Raw genomic sequence first — 24,455 nt, 5'->3', positions numbered from 1 at the left:
CATGTAAGATGTGCCTGCTAGTGTTGGAGACTACTCAATTTTGTCATTAATTCAGAATTAAGTGGCTCTCCACTTCTGCCAGTCACCACTAGCATATTTCTATGACACCATAATTTCTGGAACTCATTTGCATAGTAGAGGCTGTAGTCTAATTCACAGACTAATCTGACTGATAAATAGTCACAAATAATTTTACTACCATTAATAGAGCTTGCTGGGTGAGTACAATGAAATAAATCACCATGTTTTTAAGTTGCATTTGGTAAGCCCTTCCTTTATTCTTTGATGGTATAAAACATTTATCCAACTAAAAATACGCCACTTCACCCCAAAACACTAAGGCATATTCATTTTATGTCCTTTGGGGACTTCATGGGGTGGAGTGGAGTGGGAATATGAAGAAGTTAAAGATGCAATATTTGACTTCCAAAAAAATAAGACAAAAAACCAAAACAAAAACAAGAACCAACCTTTCATAATGGAGAGGGGAATACATTTTACTAGATTTTCTGTTGATAAGGAAGATTTAATGTCAGTTTCATAAAATTGTAGTAAGTTATAATGTTAAGAGAAAAATGTATAATGGCATAGTATTATTCCTTTAACAGTGCAGACACAGTGCTGTTTTGGAGTAATAGATAATGTGCAACATTGTTGCTATATATATATATATATATAATTTGTATACATATTAGAGAAGAATCTTATGCGCTATTAAACTGATTTATTACCAACATTTTTGACTCTAGTTAAAGATACCTTTTCTTCCCTTTCTTTGTCAGACATGTTTCTTAAAACAAAATAAAAAATACAGTTCTAACAGTCTTTCATTTGCTATATTAAACACATTTAAATGCCTGTCCACCATAGACTCACATCTCATGCTTTCTCTCAAGATTGACATATTATTCCCAAAAGTTCTTAACTGGATTTTTTTCAGGTAGTATCTGAAACCATTTTTCGAATTAAAATGTAACTGAACCCACTTAACTCTTATTACAATGATATCTGACTGCCCTCTTATAATCTTACTGTTAGAATCCTCCAAAAATCCGTAACAATTTTACTATAAGCTTTACATTTAAATTATAAGTAAAGATAATGAAGAAGACAGAAGCTTGAAAAGCTGTTGATCATATCATGTTAAGTCTGGTTAATCACTTCCACGACTTCATCAACACCTTATTTAGATAACTTGAGACCCTTCTGGATACCTTGTGGGACTAGAATGGGAAAAAAGGAGCATTCCTATGCCAAGTCAATAGTTGGATTAGTGGTTTTGAAGCACTGTTGTGGGGGGTGCATGGAAGGAGGTGAGGGGTCAAGGTGGAGATAGGCATGAGAAAAATTACAAACTGGATTCCATTTATATTTTATTTCCTTTAAAAAATATCTTATTTATGAGAGAGAGATAGAGAGTGAGAGAGAGAGAGAGAGAGAGAAGGAGCAGAGGGAGGGGCAGAGAGAGAGGCAGAGGGAGAAGCAGACTCCCTGCTAAGCAGGGGGCCAGATGTGGGGCTCCATCCCAGGATGCTGGGATCATGACCTGAGCCGAAGGCAGATGCTTAACAAACTGAGCCACCCAGGTGCCCCTATTTTTTTTTTTCAGGTGCCCCTATTTTATTTACTTTCTACCTTTCCTGAAAATTGATGTAAATATCCTTCATGTTTTCTTACCTAAAAATGACTCAACTCTCTTTCTTTGCACTATCAATAGACATACACAGATAACATTAGATCTTACAAACTTTAAGACAGGATGCTTAACTAGTAATCAAAATAAGGATATAAATATGTTAAAACCAAAGATTGTCTATTGATAATACCTCTAGCTGGAGTGCCCACATAGAAAAGTGTTCATTTATATGTTAATTGTTCTTATAATTTTCATGTTGTCAAAATGACAGATTTCACGTTGTCAAAATGTATACTCTGATCAAGGTTTTTTTTTCCTGGAAAATAATGATTTAGTTTATTTATTTATTAAAGATTTTTATTTATTTATTTGCCAGAGAGAGAGAGTGCACACAGGCAGGCAGAGTGACAGCAGAGGGAGAGGGAGAAGCAGGCTCCCCACCGAGCAAGGACCCCAATGTGGGACTCCATCCCAGGACGCTGAGATCATGACCTGAGCAGAAGGCAGTCACTTAACCAACTGAATCACTCGGGCGTCCCAATGATTTAGTTTAAATTCCCTGAAACCTAAGTCCTGAAAAACATAAGGATAGTTAAAGGGGGGAAAAAAAAAAAAAAGACAGGTATATTTAAGAATGGTTACTAATCTCCTGTAAATAATTAATATAAATAAACAGCACATTTCAATAAATATTATGTCTGTGTACTGTTAATTGCTCCTTTGTTAGAAGTTAGTCTTCCTAAGGAAATTTTGTTTCAATTATTTTTAGTTAGAAACCTTTTAGAGCATTTGTATTGATCTTCATATAGTGTTGCATACGGTGAAAATGAGAATTTGGAAAATCAGAGTGGTTGTTGAAAATTCCCAGAAAGTAAAAAGACTGATATTAGGTCATAAATGGAACATTGGCACAAGCAAGACTTATGTATTAGCCTCTTTATATAAAAAATCATGAAAACACTGTATTTTTGTTATTTTTGCTAAAATCTGGATATGAAATGATCAATCTCCTTCCCTTGGAATTGCTGACGGACTAACTAGGTAGCATTCATAGTTCTTGAAGAACAACTAGCAAATTGCAGTTTTAGCAAATTGACTAAAAACCAATTAGCAAATTGACTTTGACGTGTACCATCCTTGAAAATGGCATCGCATTTCCCCTGAGGAGAAACAGTATTTCTGAGCATTGCAGATGAAACATGAACACCAAGAACTCACATTTCTTTAGAAGAAAGGCAGTGGGACACAGTGGTTTTAAACCGACTTTACGAGTGTAGGAAATGCAATGAACTAAGAGTCAAAAGATCCTTCTCTTTTTGTGATGAAGTACTGATACAGAAGCAGGCTCCTTTTTTGTGTTCTTTGAGTCTGGTTTGCCTCATCAGATAAAGGCTCATATTGTAATCTTCTTTCTTTTGTGACAGCCTCAGTGATCAGCAGAAATTAATGCCTAATAATATTTAATGTGAACTATATTATGCTTTGTAAAGATAAGGTACATCTTCCCTCATATAGGAAATAATTAAAGATATTTTATTATCCTTATATTGTAATTGAGGACTGTCTCTTAGTGATAGAAAAATCACAAATCCCAGCCCCTGGACAGCAGTTTGTCACGAGGGTTCAGTTCTTTTCCTGACAGTTTTGTTCCTAAAACAAACACAAAGCAGTTGATTAAATGACCAAGTGAGTAAATTCACAAGAAATTATTATAACACTTTTATAATTGAAACAACAGAAATGTCATATGTATTTGCTTGTATTTAAAATGTTTTAGGAGCTAGGGAAGAGAGCTGTCTCAAAGTGTACAGTTTTCTGGTTTTGGGGTTTTTTGCTTGTTTGTTTTGCTTTTTTCACTCAACTTAGCAACTATATTGCTTCTGTATCTGCCAGTTCTGCCAGTCTTGACATTAATATCAACCCCTTTTCTGGGTCTTTTCAGATAGCTTTCCTTGGCCATGGGCTAGGTGGCCTATTCTTGCTAATTAGATTCATTTCAAAGAATTTGACCTATCCGTATCCTTTGCATTTGAAATGGGGTCATTTTCAAGAAGTACATTTGTTTTCACAGTGTATTTATAAGATGAAAAGTTTAACAATTAATTGATTTCCTGGGTGAAAGTTCACTTTTAAGCATAGCTTTAAAGGAAAGGTTGTGATATTTTTCTTCTATTCACCTACCCTTTCTGATCCTCATATAATAACTTCTTTTTAGAAGAAATTATTGGAACGTCTAACCTACGCTCTTTACACAGGCATCGATGCCAAGTCACAGGTTTTCTTTCTTTTTTTCCGTTTTTCCTTTTAATAATTCAACTCTTATGCACCCCTTATCACATTGAATTTGCCCTTGGTATGGATGGCAAAGCTCTAAGTGAGGGTTTAATTATAGCCATTTAGAGACAACTTAAAAACTCCTCCTGTCTAATTTACTGCAGTTCTAAAGTAGACTCTGGATAAGGGTATGAAAGTTTTAAAACTACTAGTAGATAACATGCTTACAGGGTGGTTTGTACAGTTTAATATTTTTTCAAGGAGAAATGAAAGAATTAAGAGACTTTTTCATAATAAAGTCACATGACAAGATCTAGCTTAAAATTTTAACTCCTTTACTTGTGCCTTAGAATGTAATGGCTTCAGTGACTAGCTTTGTGTTATATTGCCTAAGATGACCTTCTAAGAACCTTTTGCTGTACTTCTGATTTTAGGACATCTTTGATGTGTTTTGTTTTTTTCCAAGAAAACTTTAAATCATAAAAACTTGATTTTGTTTAGTTTGGTGCTAAGACTCACAAGGTCTAACAAGAGGACAATCACCCTGGGTTATTTTTAACTCGCATAGAAGTTATTTCAGATATATGTGATAATTTTATGTGAACAAGTTTTCTCTTATTATTTCTCTTATCATACTTTAATCAAATATTTTATGTCACTGTAAAACAAAGAAAATACGTACTCCAAATACTTATCCTGTATGTTTTCTTTACTGTCGAATGCTAAAGCTCTTCCCATAATGAATTTCCCAAATGAATTCTAATCCTTTGTAAAGTCCCATAATGAATTCTAATCCTTTATAAATTATGAGATGTAGGTTTGTCTCCTAAAGAATAGAAAGTGAAAGGAGTTAAGGAATGAAAACACTATCCTTAAGAGAGAGGCTATTGCCAAGGCAATGGTCTTCAGAAGGAGAAATATTTTAACTGCTATTTTAAAAGTATAGTTTCAAATTCCATTCTTCAAAGAAATAAGATTTCTTTTTATATGTATACAGTGTTGCAAGTATTGTGTACACTGATAGAAACAGTATGTTGTCAACTCACGGTTGACAGGACTGTTTTTTTCCTCTACTTGAATGAAGGTTACACTTCTGGGTCCCCCAAAAAGGAAAACAGATAGTATCATATTTTATAGACCATGGAAGAAAATGGGATTTTCTCCCTTAAAACAACCACAATCCCTTCACCATCTTTTCTCCCAGTATGTGGCATCCACCGTACAATTACAATGCCAGTTCCTTATGGAGGTTTGTATTGCTTGTGTCTTATCACTTCCCAAGCTTCTCCACTTGCTTACAGTTGTTTCAGTATATGGTTTAATGAAATCCCTGAAATAGGAAAGTAATATGAAATACCTTCAGAGGATATTGGAATGGGTAAGAGTTTTGAAGATTTTGTCTTGAACTTCTAAAGATAGAACTATTGTTTTATCTAGTGTGACTCTTAATATATCAATATCTCAATATTAGAAATCTACTTCATATAGGTCCATTAATTCATGAAACCCGATATATTCCTCAGGATTAAACTCTTTATGGCTTAGTCTAAACTGTTTATGACTAAAGAGCCAATTTAGAAAGAAGTTAGAGCTTTTTTTTTTCTCTATGCTACGTATAAATAAATCCCTGATCTCAACTGCGTATTTGGATGACTTTGAACTTCACTAGATCCATATATATTCTAGGTGTAATCCTTCTTGATGGATCCTTTTTTCTCTACCTGGTAAACAATAACTTAATCTTTGTGTTTTGTTCATTGTTTGTCCAGTTATTCTGAACCTCTATCAAACAGCCAAGAGTAGTTTTTCCTTTTTTTGTTTCTTAAGATTTTATTTATTTATTTGAGAGAGAGAGGAAGTGCATGAGCAGGGGGAACAGCAGGCAGAGTGAGAAGCAGGCTCCCACTGAGCAAAGAGCCAGATGCAGGCTCAATCCCAGGACTTCAGGATCACGACCTGAGAGGACTAAATTACCGTCATCCCAGTTTTTCCTTTTTAAGAAATAACTCCGGAAAGTCAATTGCCTTCATCAGCTTTATATGTACATGCACAAATATAATGCACAGAGATTTTAAACTTTGTGTGCTCCATTTCTCCAAGTAGTTTTTCTGTGCCTCCTTTTCGCCTCCCCATCCCCCTCCTCCTCTTCCTCCTCTTCTCCGGAGAGGTTACCCACAGCAAGGTCAGGTTGTGCGCCGCACTTACATACAGCCCCTTCATCCCCAGGCATGAATCTCTGTTGCACCAAGACCCATGTCAGCACACCCTAGTCACACCTGTCACCCTAAGCTTGCCTCTGCATGCCCCTTCCTGCATGCCAGTGAAATGGGTCTGTCCTTGTAATCATTCAACAAAGATTGATTCATCCAGTTCGGTGTGCCAGGAGCAGAATCGCCCTTATCCTACATTTAGGTTTTGAAAGTCATGATTAGTTAATGTAACACCCGAGCTGTGTTAAAATGTTACACTGAGGGGTGCGTGGCTGGCTTAGTCAGTTAAACATCTGCCTTTGGCTCAGGCCATGATCTTGGGGTTCTGGGATAGAGCCCCACACCAGTGGGGAGTCTGCCTTTCCCTCTTCCCTCTCTCTCTGCTCTCCTTCCTTCTCTTGCTGTCTCTCAAATAATTAAATAAAAATTTTAAAAAAGTATTGCACTGAGTTCTGACCTGCTGTCAGCACTAATATCAGGGTGATCCAACTGTATAGCTACCATGCTTCTTTGGCTCGGGACTTCATCAGCATGGACTTGATCCGTGATAGCCTGTAGCAGCCCCTCTCAACCTGTGTTTCATCCGTGTGGGTGTCAGACACGAGAAAGTGCCACGTACAATTCCTGCATGGCAGCTTTAGCCATGTGTCTTACCCTGCTGCTCAAGAATGAACATTAGAATGCAGCAAAGGAGAGGAAAGGATACTGTGACACTCATTTATTTAAAAAAAATATATATATATATATATAATAGTTAAAGCCTTGGGTCCTTGAAGTAACGTTAGCAGCACATTCCTTGCCGTGTTACTAAAAACTCTTATGTGCCAGTGTCCCCCTGCTATTGGAAGCCATCATTAGTCGTTCTGGAAAAGTCCTCTGTAAGCTGTGCTCAGCTGTCCACTCTCCCCACATCCTCTTGTGATATGGAGCCCACACGGTGGGACAGATGGCCAGAGAGAGGGGTGTATCTGTGCTCGTGCAGCAGTTTCTCTGCGCATCTTTACCATTAGCATCTGATTATTCTGCCCTTGTTTTCTTCATATGATAGTGTTAAGTGAGGTAGTCACATCTGCTGTACAGATTGTTGGGGTCCTTGCTGTGAAACAATTAGGTAGGGATTGCCTATACAGTGGAAAATTCTAAGTGTCTGTTTCTGCCTGGTTTCCCTTGAGAGGCAAGAGCCATCTATTGGCGGCTTGAAGGTGACTTGCCTGGTGAACTTTTGTCATCTTCCTAATTCAGCAGCAAACTGCACGTTCACACAACGGAGTGGCCTCAAAATCTTTTCTTTACCTTACGGCCTCTAAAATGCCTAACCATACGTATTAGTCTTGACTATAAATGAGAGTGTAAGACTTAAGACTAGTCCTCTTACATAGAAACATTTGACTGATTAATGAACAGAAAGTTGTAGCAAGTTCTAAAAGCCACCAAAATAGTAGTCTTCTTACATTTTTCCACTTTAATAGTTAATAAATACATTGTTTGGAACAGTGAATAAAAAAAGGATATAAAACACATCTCTTAACCTCAAAAGGTCTCAAGTCCAGTTGAAGACATGAAAACTCATAGTTTCTTTGAAGAACCTACTGTGCTTGAGGGAGAGGGATAGGTGGGCGTGGCTATGTTTTGACTTATCTGTAACTTATCTTTGACTTATCTGTGATAGACAAAACTGTTATATTACACTTGTAGGATATGGTGCTTGAGCGTAATTCTGTGCATTCTGATATTTTTGTATTTCGGATAATATGACATTCAAAGTGAATTAGGTTTTAATGTCATACTGTAGTTGCGTTCAGTGGTCGCATTAGAAATACATGGCATTTACTCAATATTCTATTGAAAATCAGTTTTAATTTGTACTATTTTTTATTTAATAAATGTAATATCAAAATTTAGTTTTTTTACTGTGTCTGTTTAGAAGCCTAAAGCTGTGCTCATTCTCATTTACTTTCTGTATATGGATAGAAGTAATGTTCACGTGGCCACTTCATTCTTGGAGCATATAAAAGCAGTTCTGTATAAAATGGGCACATCCCTTATTATAGCGGAAGATAGTTACATTCTAGCTCTTTAGTGCAGCCCCTAAAAACAGAGCTTCATATTATTTTCAGGTTTCTCCTTTAGCTTTGAAAAACTATGCACCCCAATCTCATGAATTAATGACACTTTCTGATGGAGTCAGTGTGAAAATGGATAGTTTTAAACCCACTCCCCCTGCCCCACACACAGACACACACAATGGTTAACTTATTGTCCCACTCTCAAAGTGCTATTTTACAGAGAGCATAACTTCAAATACAAAGCAAGCACTTACCCATCCACAGTTTAAGAGCTAACAACTGTAAAATGAACTCGGGATGGATTACTTCTCACAAAAACCAGGGCTCAGGCAAGGTGGTGTAAAAAAATTATTACATCTTCGAAACGTTGAACGAAAGTGATTCCAGCACAGTCCATGTGATTAAATCTGTTTTCATTTAACCACACAATTTGCACTTCTCTTCCTCCTCAGGGCTTTTTAGCAAAATTATTTGTATAATCAATCCTTTAAAGAGGAAAAGAAAATGTAACCTTGAGTATCTCTTTGAGGATTTTCCTTTCTCTCTGCAATTTGAATTTCTTCGATAAACTTTTTCCAAATAGATTCTAATATATTATACTGATGACCAGAATTGTATCTTTAGGATCAGCTTGTGACACAGTCAGAGCTATTGCTGAGATATTGACTTTAAACCTCATTTGTGATAGTGACTACACCTAAGTGCACACCTAGTAATAAAGAAACATTAGGAAGAGAAACAACAATATCGGGCAGAAAAGGGAAGATGAAGGAAAGATAGGCATAGATATGAGAAGAGTGATAGTAAGCATCTTCTCAGTTCTCTCAAATTGCTTAGTCAAATTTTTAAAAAGGCGCGTATGATTCTATCAGCTATTTCTTAGCACATGCTAAGGCACATTTGTTTGTTCGTACAAATATGCAATTACCCTTTCTTAGGAAAGAGATTTTCTGGCTAATTCCCTTAAAATCCTTTATGTCATGAGCTCTAGACAACTCTGGGATGCATCAGTGGACAACCAATTGGTTAACATATATTAAACTGTGTATATGCCTTGCCTTTTGCATGTCTTCTTAGCTGATGTCAGTTTTTTTTAGATTGTGAAATTTTCTTTTTTTTTTTAAGTTTCTAATTCCAGTTAATTAACAGCATTACATAGGTTTTTAGGTGTACAGTACATCACCCTGTTCTCATCCGGACAAGTGCTACAACATTTTCTAGGATAAAAGTATTTTTGTTGTTGTTGTTTTTTAACATCCTGAAAGAGTTCCTAAAATAGTTCCTTTTTTGGTTCCTAAAATGTGGTCTCTGGGCCAATGGGAGCAGTATCACCTGGGAACTCACTTGAAATGCAATCCTGGATCCTCACCCCAGGCTCTTAAATCAGAATCTCAAGGGGTAGAGCTCAGCAGTCTGTTGGTGGGGGGGGGGGTAGGAGTAGCGGGAGGAGTGGGGGACGGGGAGGTTGGACAAGGCCTCGACGTGATTTTAGTTTTCTAATTTGAGAACCAGTGTCCTAAAGCATGTGTCACCCAGTGAGCTGAACACCAAGAGTCCACTAAAAATAACGTGACTGTTGGTCCCACTTTAGTCCATGTGAACAGAAGACTAACAATTCAGGCTCAATTATATTTTGTTCATAGGCAGGCATGGTTGTTTACCGAGGACAGAATAACCACAGCAAAACACAACATCCTTTAAACCTATTACATTCTGGGAAGGAACCTTGATTAAACTGGTTGCTAGTGTTGTTTTCAGTTCAACTATTTTTTTTTAAATTTTTTTCTACTATTAATAATTACATGTATGTATGCTACTGATGCTGTTGGCCTAGGTAGATTATTGATTATTTAAATGCGTTGATGAAAGTAGGAATACCAAAAACATTTTAATTTAAAACCTGTAAACGTGTAACCATTTGCTAATTATTTTTATGTAATGCCAGGGCTATTTTTTGGTTAGTCTCCTTAAGGAACTTGTAATTTTCCTTTGATTAGCCCATACCGCAATTCATCAATTTTTGTGATATTTAAGTACAAAATTGTCTAGAATTTAAAATACAAGTAACGAGGGGCACCTGGGTGGCTCAGTCAGTGAAGTGACTAACTTCTGGGCTAAGCTCAGGTCATGATCTCAGAGTCCTGAGATTGAACCTCAAGTTGGGATCAGCACTTGGCATGGAATCTCTCCCCTACCCTTTACTCTTCCTTTCCCCCCACTTGCACATGCTCTCTCTCCTGAAATAAATAAATCCATCTTAAAAAAAAAATACAAGAAGGATTTTTGATACAGAGCTTTTCCAGATTTTTATGACATTTCCCTCCCAACTTTCATACATTTTACCCACATCTAATTCAGAACTTTTTGTTTTAATTTTTTTTCTTTTTCTTTCTTTCTTTCTTTCTTTCTTTCTTTTTTTTTTTTTTTTGATAACACTTTCATTTTGTCTTTCAAGAGAGATCACGGTAGATTTCATGACAAAAAATATGATTTGACACTTAAATTATGATACATAAAATATTTAATTAAGCTATATATTCATAAGAACAAGTGCAATAACAAGATCATGTTAATTAAATTCTATTATTAAAAAATCAATGAAAATATTAAGATCAAGCTTGAGAATGATCCACAGTGACTTTTGGAAAGCAGGCAGCGCAGTAAGTAAAAGGTGAAATATAGGAGCCAGTGAACCAGAGCAGCCAGCTCTGCATTCATTGCATTAGGGAGCTCCCATCTTTAGGTTTTGGACAACAGAGGTCCTTTTAACAACTGAGTCGGCTAAAGGCCTAATGTTAAGTGATCCTCTGCTGTATTAGAATAAGGGCTATTGTGCTAGGTTCTCTTGACTCAACCTTGTTTTTTCTGTTTTAGGTATTGGTAAATTTAAAAGTATTGACCTTTTTTTTTTTCCCCTTCTTTTGTGCATGTGTGTTCTAATCTTTAAGGAGTGGTCTGACTCCATGGGAAGTCAGTTTTGAGGATGTTCTGACTTTGGTTTTTGATAGTGTGTAAATTGAACATCTGTTTCTCCTCAGATGCACAGCAGTCACAAAGGAGAACTGAAGCATGGCTTTTTGTATTTTTTGTTTTGTTTTGTTTAAGTATCTCATGCAGGACTTTGACCCTAAAGGAGCCTCAGTTTATTCTGTGGGCTATACAAGTAGTGGTTAGTTGTAGTGGCGGTAGGGTTCATTCTTGGGTCTGGAAATAATGATTTAAAAGCCAATGTACTACATTTACATTTATTCAATCATGTTTTATCTTAAATAATAGCTCCACTATTATTAACTATTATTCTTAATTTTTGTTACCTGCATTTTCTAAATATTACATTGTAGCTTAATGAATGTTTTCTAGCATGGCTATATTCACTTACAAGTCTATAAGAAATAAAGCAAGATGAACTTTAAAGTTCTATAAGTCACACTAAGTATTGAGGAAGCATAGTTCTCTTACTTGTCCTGATGTTTCTTATTAAAAGCATATTAAAGTATACAGGTTATTAACTATAATGAAAAAGAATGAAAGGGCAAACATACTTCCTCTTTTTTTTTTTTCCCCCCTGCCCTGTAGATCAAAACAAAGTCACAGCCTAGTATTAGGGACTAAGAAAAAGAGGATGAAATTAATAGGGAGCAATGATCACAGGAAAACACCTGTTTCACCAAGAGTGGAACTACTGATTTTTGCTGATTTTTTTACTGATTACAGGTAATAGTATGGAGTTAATTCCAAGAATTTTGGTAATCGAGTTAAGAAAGAATATCACTTACTAGTAGGCACCTGAGTCATAATATGCAATTACAAAAAAAAGTAGCCTAACTCCATCTGGCAAATACTGACAACTTTTGATAAAGTAACTTTGCTACTGGCAATGAAATTTCTGTTATCTTTTAGTAACAAGTTCAGTGTTTTTAATGGAGTTAATCACATATCAGACAGTACTCTATTAATCCCTGAATGGCTTTAGAATATTGATAAGTAATACTTAGCAACTTAAATCTGTGCCTGAAACTGGCTGTGTCTTGTGAAACAGCAGCATAATATACGGGAAGAGTATCATCAGCTGGTCAAGTGCCTTTGAACAAATTCTTTTCTTTCTCTGGGTCTAATTGTCCTCAATGAGAACATTAGCTGGGGTGATCTCTGAGCATTCTTTCAGCTCTAAACTACGCTGACCTGTCTGTTCTCACGGAAGAAATACATTTTGTTGTTCACCAAAGGAATATCCTCTGTTTTATAGACATATGCCCTCCAGTTAGAGACGGTTCAGATTTAGAAGATGAAATGCCATGGAGGTTGTGATCTTTCCAGCAAACCACCCGAGTGCATTTTGAGAAGTGGAAGTTTGGTCAAATGGTAGTGTAGAAATGCCTGTGCACGTGCTAGAGAGAACTGGCTAGAAAGTCACCCACCATTTACTACTGGTGTGCTTTGGGGCAAAGTACTTACAGTGCCCCCATCTGAAAAATGAGGATAAAAGTCTATCTGGTAGAATTTTTGTGGAAAATTGAATATAATAAAATGCATAAAGTCCTGAGCTCCGTGGTGGAAACTGCTGTTCCCTCTCTCCCCAGCTTCCTGTCTGTTGCCATCAAAATGAATGAGAATTCCCTAATCAAATTCCTAAAAGTAGCATCATCCTATCACTTTTAGTTCCTCCCTGATGCTCATTTTTCCTCTTGCCTTTTCATATACTGTCAAATTCACAGAGGCTGCCTGTTCCCCTCCGATCCCTCCCTCTATTACTGCAAAGTATTTACCTGAAAGAGCTACAGTTATTAACAAAATATAGCAATTAACAAACTATAGCAAGGAGGAAAGGAGTGCTGGGTGCTAAAGTAAATTATATGAATGCAAATATAAAGACCTGGTAAATGAGTCCCAACTTTTGAGTCTAAATGATCTAGTTTGTTCTCAGCGCTGACCTCCATGCCCTGTGTGATGTTCATAGCTAATAATGGTCTCGGCCCGCCCTTGACAGTCTGGCAATACTCTCTGCAGCAATTAACCTAGAAATTGCTATCATTGTTTATACAAAACCCATCAAGGAGGTCAGCAGATAATAATAACGTTTGCCTTTCTTGTATACTGAGCACTAATAAGTGCATTATTTGAATCTCATAATAATCCCTTGAGAGAAGCAGGTATTATTGTTTATGAATTGTTTGTTTTAATTGAGTCATTAAGTAACTTTTCCAAGGTCTTATAAATAGACAGTGTCAGAAGCCAGGACTGGAATTTAGGCCTCTTGTTATATCATCCTCATACTTTCACAGTGGGGACTCTGAAAACCTTTCTTTGACAGGTTCCAATAATTAATTTAATCCACCTGTTACAATAGAACCACCTACCCTTACATAAACCAAGTATATCTGCCTTGTTCACGTTGCTCTTAAATAGATAACTGGTAAATTTTAAAGGTCATCTCTGTTTGGTCCTTTTCCTTCTTTTTTTTCTTTTTTTCTTCTTTTTATTTCTCTAGTAAAATTTAAAAAAAACATAATTTTGATTAAGACAAAATGCATGTGACACACAATTTACCGTCATGAGAAAGATTTTTACTTGTACAGTTCTGCAGTGTTAAGTATAATCATACTGTTGTACAGACTATATTCAGAACTTTCTCATCTTGCAAAAACTCTATAGGCATTAATAACAACTCCACATCACTCTTTCCCCCAAGCATGTGGCAGCTACCATTCAACTTTCAAAATTATCCAGTCTGACCACTCTCAATACCTCATATAAATGAAATGAAATGGTAGGTGTCTTTTTGTAACTAGCCTATTTCTCTTAGCATAGCAGCCTTAAGGTTTATCCACATTCTCTCATATGTCATAATTTCCTTCTTTTTTTTTTTTTTTTTTTTGACTGGATAATTGTCTGTTGTACATATATGCCACATTTTGTTTCCATTCACCCATCAGTGGGTATTTGGGTCATTTTCAGTTCTTGGCTATTGAACTAATAATATTGCTGTGATTGTGAGTGTACAACTATCTGTAAGACCATTCTTTTACTTCTTTGGATGTAATATTGTTAGATTATATGAAAATTCTAATTTTTAATTTTTGAAGAGCCACCATACTGTTTTCCATAGCAGTTGTGCCAGACATCAATAGTAAAAGACCTTCTAGGAACCAGGCTAAGTTAGAATTATCAGGGACTTTCTATCTGCTCTCTGCCTTTTCTTCACATCCAATCACTGGTCATGTTTTACAGATTCTACTTCTTCAATGTATCCTGATGCTTCCGTGTTTATAGACCAAATTACCTCATACCCAGATAATTATAATTATGTCCTTAGGGACCCGTCTTCCCAATGGTCATTTTCTCCCTCCAATATGTTTTTAAACTCCTGCCAAATACAATTTTTTAAAAGATTTTTAAAAATTAATTTATTTGACAGAGAGAGAGAGAGAGACCATGTGCAGGTAGGCAGAGTATCACACAGAGCGGGAGGGAGAATGCCCCCTCCGAGCAGGGAACCTGATGAGGGGCTCAAGCCCAGGATCCTGGGATCATGACCTGAGCAGAAGCAGACTCTTAACTGACTGAGCCACCCAGGTGCCCTGCCAAATACGTTTTTCATATTAGAGCTCTGATACTGCCCTTCCTTTGCTTGATACTTAAATGCCTCCCCATTTATTGGCTACTATATCAAATCAAAACTGCTTAGTTTTGTGATCATGATTTGCTATAGTTTCATCTTTTCCAATCTAGCTTCCACTGTTTCCCTTTCCCAAGCCTGGGTTCTAGCCAGGTTGAGTTATGTACAGACATGTTTTCTATACTTGTTATTTTTTGATCTTGCCTGTTTATATGTTGTTCACCATCTGGAATGTTTTAAACATATTCTGCTTCTAATCCAAATCCTTCATGTCCTTTAAAACCAGCTAAAATTCTGAAACCGTCCCAGATTTCACAGTTTTATATAACCTCTCCAAACCCAGGCCCCGATAACACTTTATTGATTGTTATTCTGTGGCATTTATCACTTTCTTTCTTATACAGTAGTTATTTATGTACCTTAAATTTCATACAAGATTTAGCTTCCAAACTGCATCTTGAGGACAGATATGTGTGTGTGTGTGTGTTTGTTTTCACATAATTAACAATCAGTATGTATGTTTTGAGGGAAAGAATCAACACATAAATTAAGTATTGTGAAATGGGACAGATATAGCTTATTTAGATTCTTGAAGTTGGAAAAAACTTTATATTTGCTGAGATGAAGTAAGAGAACTGTATTGAAATAGGACTAGCATGTGAACCCACAACCACAGATCTTTTAAAGAAAACTACTTACAACTTTTCTGGAGCATTGAGGAGGTGTTAACAGAGCCTGGACTAGATCCTAGCCAAAATACCAAGTGGCACTTGGAGACCTTGGAGGAGCTTGCGGTTTACTTAATGCCAGCAAGTTCGGAGGAGAGTAATCTCCCAAGGTCTGAGCCCTGAGCACAAAAGGGTAGTTTATGCATTTTTACTTTGGTATCTGTGCCACTCTTGCTTCTGGGGTGGGCTGGCATGGGAGAGGAAGGAGGAGAAACCCGCACTGGCCCGGACTGCGATTTCCCTGCTGGTTTGGTCGGCCACCTTAGAACATAGGTTGTCCTTATCAGAGGTATTTGAGGAAACAAATAAACCAAAATATGTGTTTGAGGGAAAATTGTAAGTAGTGTCAGTAGGATTTTCCTAGTCAATGAGAAGGAGTATTTTATTTGGTAGTTAACTTTTTTTTTTTGTTATTTTTCCATGTTCTAGCCTGAATGCTAAGAACTAGCTCGATTTAAAATTAATTTAAGAGTCACTTTAATGTGTTAGGTACTTCAAGTTCTACCTCCATTTTATTTCAAGTGTATTAAAATGTTGAAGAAAAAATATTTTAAAGAGTTTTATTGTAGCTAAATAGGTACAAAAGGATACATCATTTTGAACACACGTAAATTTTGCCTTAGAACATTACAAAATACATCTTAGTACCCATCACTTCTATAAAGGGCAACACTTTAATTAAGAAACAAAAAATATTTCTTTTGAAATATAAACAAAATTTTTCCACATGGGCAGAATATATAGAAAGTCAAGTACTATTCTGGTAGATTGTATGGATGTTTGAGTCATAAGAATGGGTGATCATGTTATTATGACAAGTTAACAGAAAAGTTAGTGAACTAATTTCCTCATGTTCCTCCTGTTGATTGACTTCATTTGTGGGAAAGCTTCTTTATAATTAATAATTTAGAAAAATATGATTCACGGGAGACATTACCAAATATAAAGAACAATTGTATCACCCTTGTAACATTTTTGAATTCATAGTATTACTTTAAAACTTATCTTATATCATCAAGAATGATGGTCTTATAATTAAAAGAGAACATTTATAATTTTCTCTAAACATCATTAAGCTAAATCAACTAAGTCTGTGTCATTATCACTTCTATATATTTCTTATAAATTCAGCAAAATATAATTTTATGAATTTACCAATACCTAGAAGTTTCAAAGATGTAACTGGCTAATATGGTTCTAATTCACAATACAAAGAAATAGTGACAGCGGTCAAAGAAAAATTGTACCAGATACTTGTTAAAAATAGCAAGGGAGATTTTATTCAAGACCATTGCAATGGGGGAGAAAATTGAACTCACAAACTAAAACAAAAGAGAGGTAAGCTAATGGTAAAGTACTTTAAGGAAGAGGTTGGTCTAAATGATTAAGTTATTTGTGTTTCTTAATTGTCCCCTTATCCAGGTTCATCTCCTACCCTCCCACAGGGACTGGGAAGTAGGGGTCTGATTTTTTTCTTCATGATTATATTTCAAAGGGATGGCTTCTAGGTGTTGGAGAAAGAAATTCCTAGATGATAGAAGATTTCTGTCTCAAAGGGGTAAAGAAAATTTATCATCACAAGTTTTCTAGAATAGATGCTTTTAAAAAAAGAAGTCAGGGAACTGGAATCAGGAAGAAACATTTCTAAAACTGAGTCAAACTAAGGAAATGTTCTGGCCTTCTTGGTCACAGCAGGTATTTGCTTTACAGGAGTGTTAGGCACTTAGCAAAATTTTTGAATTTTTTCTTTGTTAAACTTCTCACTGGAGCTCTTCTGACCCAGTACATGACAGGTATTCTTCCCAAAGGAAGTTCTTCACTGCTCTCTGGGGGAGTTAATTTTCAATATTTTTCACAAATAAAATGTCATACCCAGAGGAGTAGAAATAGACAGTTTTTAGGCTTTTCTGTCAATAATATCCAAATACCAGTCTTTCTATCAAAAGTGTTTCCTTCTGGATCATCCTCAGTCCAGCCCCGCCATATGCCTTGCTTCCTTACTTGCTAATTCAGGACAAACTGACTACTGTTATTTCTAAGTGCCTAAGTTCATATTCTGTGACTAACGAGTTTTCCTATATACTTTCATCCATGTGAGAATGATATATATAATTTTAAAAAGTGAAATTAAGTAACTTTCTTTTTCAAAAACAAGGGACATTGTACTTTCCTTCATAGCATGTTATTTTAAAGCCAAAGTGATTATCAAAGAGTGGGAGAAAAAAGAAACTACTACTTTACTAAAGAAAAGGGAAGTGGAAGAGATCTTAAGTTTTCTTCTCATCAACTCAGAATCCCAATTAAAAAAAAATTATTTGATTCTAATTTTACCTTCTATACTAATTATAGAAAACAGAAAAGTGTTCAGTATAAAGTGGTATGTCAAAGTTGTGCACATAAACCTTTAAATATTCCTGATTTATACTAAATAAAGTGAATTAGCAAGTAAGTACAGTGTACAAATTTAACCACATATTCTTCTCAGATAACCATCAAAGTATCTACATAGTTGCAGAAAAGGGCACAGATGTTCACCCTAAAAAAACCTGTAATTAAGACACATTTATGCTCTGCAGATGCAGCCATTTCTAAAGACTACCAAACACTCTTGTAAACACACCCAAACCAAAGAAAAATCATTTTGAACTTTCTTAGTTTTATTTTAACAAGAAAATCAAAACAAGAATCCTATTCATACAAATGTGGCAGCTTAATTAATGTAACATTTGCTTTCTAGCCACATATATTTCACAGGATGTGTTGAACTTAAATTAATAATATTTAATGTTTACTGTTATGCTGAAAATAAAAAATAAATTTATAAAAAAAATAATAATAATAATATTTAATGTTTTTATCCCAGACACTGTTTCCAAAACTTACCAGGAAGATTTATGTCATATGTCATGGGTAATATAAAATTAGAGGTATCACGATTTTGGTAAACCCAATATAAATCAGTATTTGAACACTATAAGGAACTAACAAATGCCTATTGAAGAAAATAGATTATCTTAAAATTTTGTTTTCATAATATATTCAATATTTTGGGCACATTTTATTTAATCTTGAAACTACTAGAAAGTAATACTGGATACATTCATCCTTCAGTGAATGGAGAACAAACTTACATGCTTTCAAAATCATTTTTGCAGTAACATTGTAACACTTCTAGTAGTGTTCACAAAAGCATCAAAAAGGAGTTCACTGTCTGTTCTGGTAATGTCAAATTTAATTGTTCTCCTTACAATGGAGTCCATTTTTTTTTGTTTTTTTGTTTTTTTTTTTCCTTTTTTAAAACTAAATTTTGTATACTTAATCCATTTTTACTTCAAATATTTGTCACTTAAATTTCTTCATTTCAATATTCTGTGTTTCAAAAACATATTTACATCTTGACATCTTGATTATACTTTAAGAGATGTAGAGATTTAATATAACCTGTAAGGACTGCATTGAAGTTGTACAAAAATAGATTTCGTTTCTTGGGTTATATCCTGAGACATTTTTTCTATCTTTTCTAGGCATTATAGTGTTCCTGGAGTTAACTTTCGAAAACAAATTTTATTACCCGTCATCAAAAATATTTTAATGGTTTCTCCTCAGCATCATAAAAACGTTCAAACTCCTGAGCAAGGTATAAAACCCCTTCATGGGTAGCCCTTTTATTTTTATTTCAGTTCTCTACATCCTCTCTGCTACCCTTCAGCTTCGGGGACTCTGCTGCGCAGTACCCCAGACTTATCATTTTCTTTCTAGAGGGGTACATGAAGCTTCTTCCATTCACTCGTCACCTTTGAACCCCTCATTTTCTAATTTTGATATTAAATTGCAATTAACCTGTTAAGAATACTTTGTAAAAGGGCTTCTTTGAGGGGCGCCTGGGTGGCTCCACTGGTTAAGCTGCCAACTTCTGATTTCTGCTCAGATCATGATCCTGGAGTCCTGGGATCAAGCCCTGTGTGGAGCCATTTTGGGCCCCCTTTTCAGCAGAGAGTCTGCTCCAGGATTCTTTCTCTCCCTCCACCCTTCCCCCCGACTCTCTTTCTGTCTCTCTCAAATAAATAAATAAATCTTAAAAATACATAAATAAATAGATAGATAAATAAATAAATGGCTTCCTTGGAAAGTGACATTTGAGTTTTAAGAACTACCCAAATCAGGGACGCCTGGGTGGCTCCGTTGGTTAAGCAGCTGCCTTCGGCTCAGGTCATGATCCCAGCGTCCTGGGATCGAGTTCCACATCGGGCTCCTTGCCCCGCAGGGAGCCTGCCTCTCCCTCTGACTCTGCCTGCCACTCTGCCTGTGCTCTCTCTCTCTGACAAATAAATAAATAAAATCTTTTAAATAAAAAAAAAAAAAAACTACCCAAATCACTATTTTTGTTATCACAAAATGGACCTTTACAGATTGAGAAAGTTTATTTCCTGATTATAATCATTTTTTGGTTCTATTTATGTATCACCTAATTCCAACAGAGTATATCCATGAAATCAGCATGTTATCTAAAATTATTGACTAAAATAATATTTTTTCAGGAAAGAAAATATCAATGGTTGTTGAGAAAAGATTAGTTTAGGAGAAATACATTTTTAACATGAACTTGTGGATTTTGAAAGGACCTTGTAAATCACCCATGTTGAATCTAGAATCCAAGGAGGAAATGATAGGTTCTCTTTTCTTTTCTTTTACCTCTTCATTTTGATATGGTGAATCCTAATATGAATATACCTTGATAGAAAATTTTACTAAATGTACTCGTTGAGTTATTTTGAAAGTATTGTAGTAAATTTGTGATAAATAAATTTTGTAATACATAAAGTTTTGTAATAAATTAAAATATTTTTTAAAGATAAATTTAAAAAGTGATACTTTTTAAAATTTGCAAAAATAGCTTTATACTAACATCTGATTACACCTATAGGAATTCTATGTATGAATTATATTTTATGTATCATTACTCAATAAACATTTATTGGACCCTTGTAATATATTAAGAGTTGTACTAGGCGATGGCTACTCAAAGATCAACAAAATTTGTTACTGTGAAGAGATAAATCACAAGCCACTTGAGATGGAATCTGAGTGATTTGTACGTGTCATTCATATACCAAACAACAACCAAAAAGGACTACTTTATCATTTTTCTCTATCTTGTAATTTAATAAGGCCCATTTTCTCCTTCATCTCTGCCAGGGTGCAAGAAAGACAAAGAAAATAAAAGCATAAACCTAACCGATTATCAGTTAACACAATAGTCATACCTTCAAAGGAATAAAAATAATGCCTCTTCTAAAGAGGTCTGTTTCTGTTTCTAGCACTATAATTCTTCCTTGAGTTGGAAGTCACAGTTTCCACAGCTACTCAGATTTTTCCCGATTTCATGTAGCTGGTGACAATGTTCCAGTTAAAACATCATCTGCACATGTTGACAAGTGTCTAAGGAAGAGAATCAAGTGTTTGAAATACACCAAGATGACTCAGAAATAACTGTCAGACAGCTGTGTTCTCCAGAGGTGGCACATCACTTGGACTACAAGAGCCATTAGATGACATTTCTCCAAGAGAGAACCTTGTCGTTCTGCTCCCTGCCTGCTGTTGGGGCTTCACTCTTGCAATGTGATGAGCCAGAAAATCGAGTAAAGGAATGTCTGGCGCAGCTGTGGGAGGGAGGTGTACTTTCACTTCAATTCTGTGTATTAAGGCAAGTTCATCTGTGTTACTCCCTTTTAAGACAAGAGAAGGGCCATTCCTTCAAAAAGGGCAGTCATGATAAAAACAAACAAACAAAACAAAACCAAACAAAACATGTCTGGAGATGCATCCTTCCTTTCTGAAATGCAGAGCTAGGGAGTTAAAGGGTTGGAAGACTTTGTGAGAAATACCTCCTGAGCCTTTCCCAGTTTTGAATTTGTTAGCATCAGAGCCTCTATTCAACTTGAGTCCTCAATTCACATTGGCAGTTGTACAATTATGTTCTCTCCTGTTTTCGGCATAATCTTTGCATCTACTTTGCAGAATGCGAGAAAATCACTCTCTGACTCACATAGTTGAGGGATGTAGCAGTATCTAGCTATTTCTTCTCTCCAAGGTTTTCTTTCTCATATAGAAATCATTTTTTCCTTTCCTTAATCTGCATGGGGTTTCACTCTCTATTTAATTCCATTTTCTGTATACTCCGGTAATGTATTTCTAGCTGTCAGAAAATTAGGCAATTTAATGCAGTGGGTAGAAAGAAGATATTCCTAATCATTTCCCCATATATCCTAAGTATATTAGTTTTGCAAAGAAGACTTTAAAAAAAATAAACTTACTGCTGGGTAAGATCATGCTTCAGACAGCTGTTGGAATGAAATCATCATCTTTTCCGTATAAACATCTTAAATGTTTACCAATTAAAATAAGTATTACACTCCTAGTGATAAAGGACCTGCTGAATATTTAGACTGATCAAATCATCACCCATGATGGAAGATTTAGGACCTCTTGCTCCACGGCTAAAGGAATCTATGTATTTGTAGACAGTCAAGTCAAGAAGAATTTACCAAACCTGTTCCAGTGGATGAATATGTGTTTAAATAAAATAAAGTAAAAATGAAATCAAAAAATAAACTTTGTTTCTTTAGAAACTGCAAAAGTAGTAGGCCCAACATCATTATTCCAAGCCTCAATGTGTGTTCATGGAAATATGTACACACTGACATGCGGAAAAGAATGCATAATGCATGAAGAAAATATGCTCACATGTACCAATATAGTTGCTCATATTTAAGTACATTTTCTCATGAAAGTCAATAAAAATTGAACTCTGCCATCTGGCTTTTACATATTTTGGTTATAGAATTTACTATGGAGTCTGTCTTGAATCTATAAATTAAGCAAGGAGGACCTGGAATGATCTTCATAATTTTCTCTCACATTTTGAGGGTATATCTTTTGGAGTGAACTCCCAAAGGTAGTATTTCAATACCAGACTTCTATTTTATGATTTTCTTTATTCTAATTTCATGATTTATCTTTTTATTTCCATCAAACCTGATATGTATACTTCTCAATTGATTTCTGGCTAATGCTTCAGCTGGATATTCCAGTAGACAACCTTAATCTTGACCATTTTTTAAATAAAAATATACTGTATTTTTAGTTTTACCAATGCAGAAAAATCAAAAGATCTGATAAGATGGTGATAAGTGAAATAAATCTAAAGGGCATTTGGATTGTTTAGTCATACTAAGAATCGCAAAAAAAATAAGGGACTTTACATAATCATCTCTTTTTATAGGTGAAGGGAGAAAGAAGCTAGATAAAACATGTAAGTTGTTTAAGATATTGCTCATAGTTAGCAGTTAGAACTATACTGAGCACAAGAGCTACAGTTAGAATGTGATATGGTTGTCCTTTTCTTACACTTTGTGCCTCATTTGGCCGGTCTTGTTATATTACAAGATTATATATGTGTGCACACACACATATACACATCCCTCAGCCACATTCATGGCCAAATCGATACAAATAGAGATAGAGAAAGAGGGACAGAGAGACAGAGAAGAGAGAGAGGCAGAGAAACATGCATACAGATATTGGTCATCTCTAGGAACTTGTAGGATTGTAATCATTTTATTTCAGACAAAGAAAATATAGGAAAGATATGTGTTCATGGATAGAGTCTTCTCACAATGGATAGAGGGTTTCACCCTCAGAATCTTAGTTGGATCCATACAATGTTGGGATCATCCTGTGATAATGACTTTGAAAATAGCTCCCTGAAGGAAGGGACCAAACTTTCGCTAATGCCTAAATTCAATATTCCTGAAATGTAGCTCTCATGCAATAGTACTGTATGAAACAGCAATTTTGACTAAAAGATAGATATCCATTATGTTTACATATCATCAGGAAATTACTTCCTTTAAGTTGATAAACCGAGTTTTAACTTCTCATGAAAGATTTTAAATGACTGTTTAAACAAGTTGGTACTCTATCCATTTTAAAATGTTATTGATAGATTTTATTGAAAAATAACAGCGGAAATACAGATCATATTTAAAGTGCATTCTAAGGACAGTACTCCATAACAAGTCTAATGGAGATTGGATCAAATTTCCAAAATGATGTCAGACAAAGAAGGTGGTTCCAGTATCTTGACTAGTGACTTAAAATAGAACTCTGCCTAATTTAATCAAAATATTTTCAATTTAAAAATCTGACATTACAAAATTAAGAGGTTTTTTTTTCTTATAAATTTAAAAGCATTAACTTTAACATAAGCCAATGAGTGGTATCACATTACACAGCTAAAGAAAGGACCTTGAATAGCTGCTCAAACACTAATGGAGCCAGTGGTTAACACTGCACATAAGCTTACACATTTCTTAATGAGCTTGTCCTATGGCTTATGCCTTTAAAAAAAAAAAAAAAGAAGCTGGTACTTGGGGGGGCCTGAGTGGCTCAGTCATTTAAGCCTCTGACATTGTTTCAGGTCATCATCTTGGGGTCCTGGGATAAAGCCCCACATCATCAAGCAGGGAGACTGCTTATCCCTCTCCCTCTGCCCATTCCCTGCCTCCACTCTCTGCTAGTGCTCTGTCTCTCAAATTAAAAAAAAAAAAAAAAAAGAATCCAGTACTTTGAGTCATTTTAAGATCAAACTTTATTTTACCTTAAAATGTATATTCTGGGCATCAGTAAGTAAAACAAGTCGAATTTATGTGGTATGTATGTGTTGTTTACTCCTTTTTTTTGTGCACAGAAAACATCTTTATAGATATGCTTTAAACACATGCCTTAAACTATTCACTGAATTCAATTTTGAAATCTCATTTTAACTATGATTTTTGCTGACACTGGAGATACCAAATAAATGAATCTTAAAAAGGAAAATGCTATTTCGACAAGAAAAACTAATGACATGAAAGTCATTAGTAT

At 35.3% G+C, this 24,455-nt stretch overlaps 1 protein-coding gene across 6 annotated transcripts in view; it reads left to right on the top strand.

Moving 5' to 3' along the window:
- Nucleotides 1-24,455, top strand: part of PCDH9 (protocadherin 9) — an 827,735-nt gene that overhangs the window by 743,101 nt on the left and 60,179 nt on the right. The window contains exon 5 of one of the 6 annotated variants that reach the window (XM_082701263.1): nt 20,849-20,871. The exons of the other annotated variants lie outside the window; for them this stretch is intronic. Coding sequence (XP_082557389.1) covers nt 20,849-20,856 — 8 coding nt within the window. The 3' untranslated portion in view covers nt 20,857-20,871. Of the gene's footprint in view, nt 1-20,848; nt 20,872-24,455 lie in introns of those variants that run through there. 6 annotated transcript variants of the gene reach the window in all.

This window comes from Mustela nivalis, assembly GCF_964662115.1.
Source record: "Mustela nivalis genome assembly, chromosome: 15".
Lineage (NCBI taxonomy): Eukaryota > Metazoa > Chordata > Mammalia > Carnivora > Mustelidae > Mustela > Mustela nivalis.
This window is presented reverse-complemented; position numbering and strand designations above follow the sequence as displayed.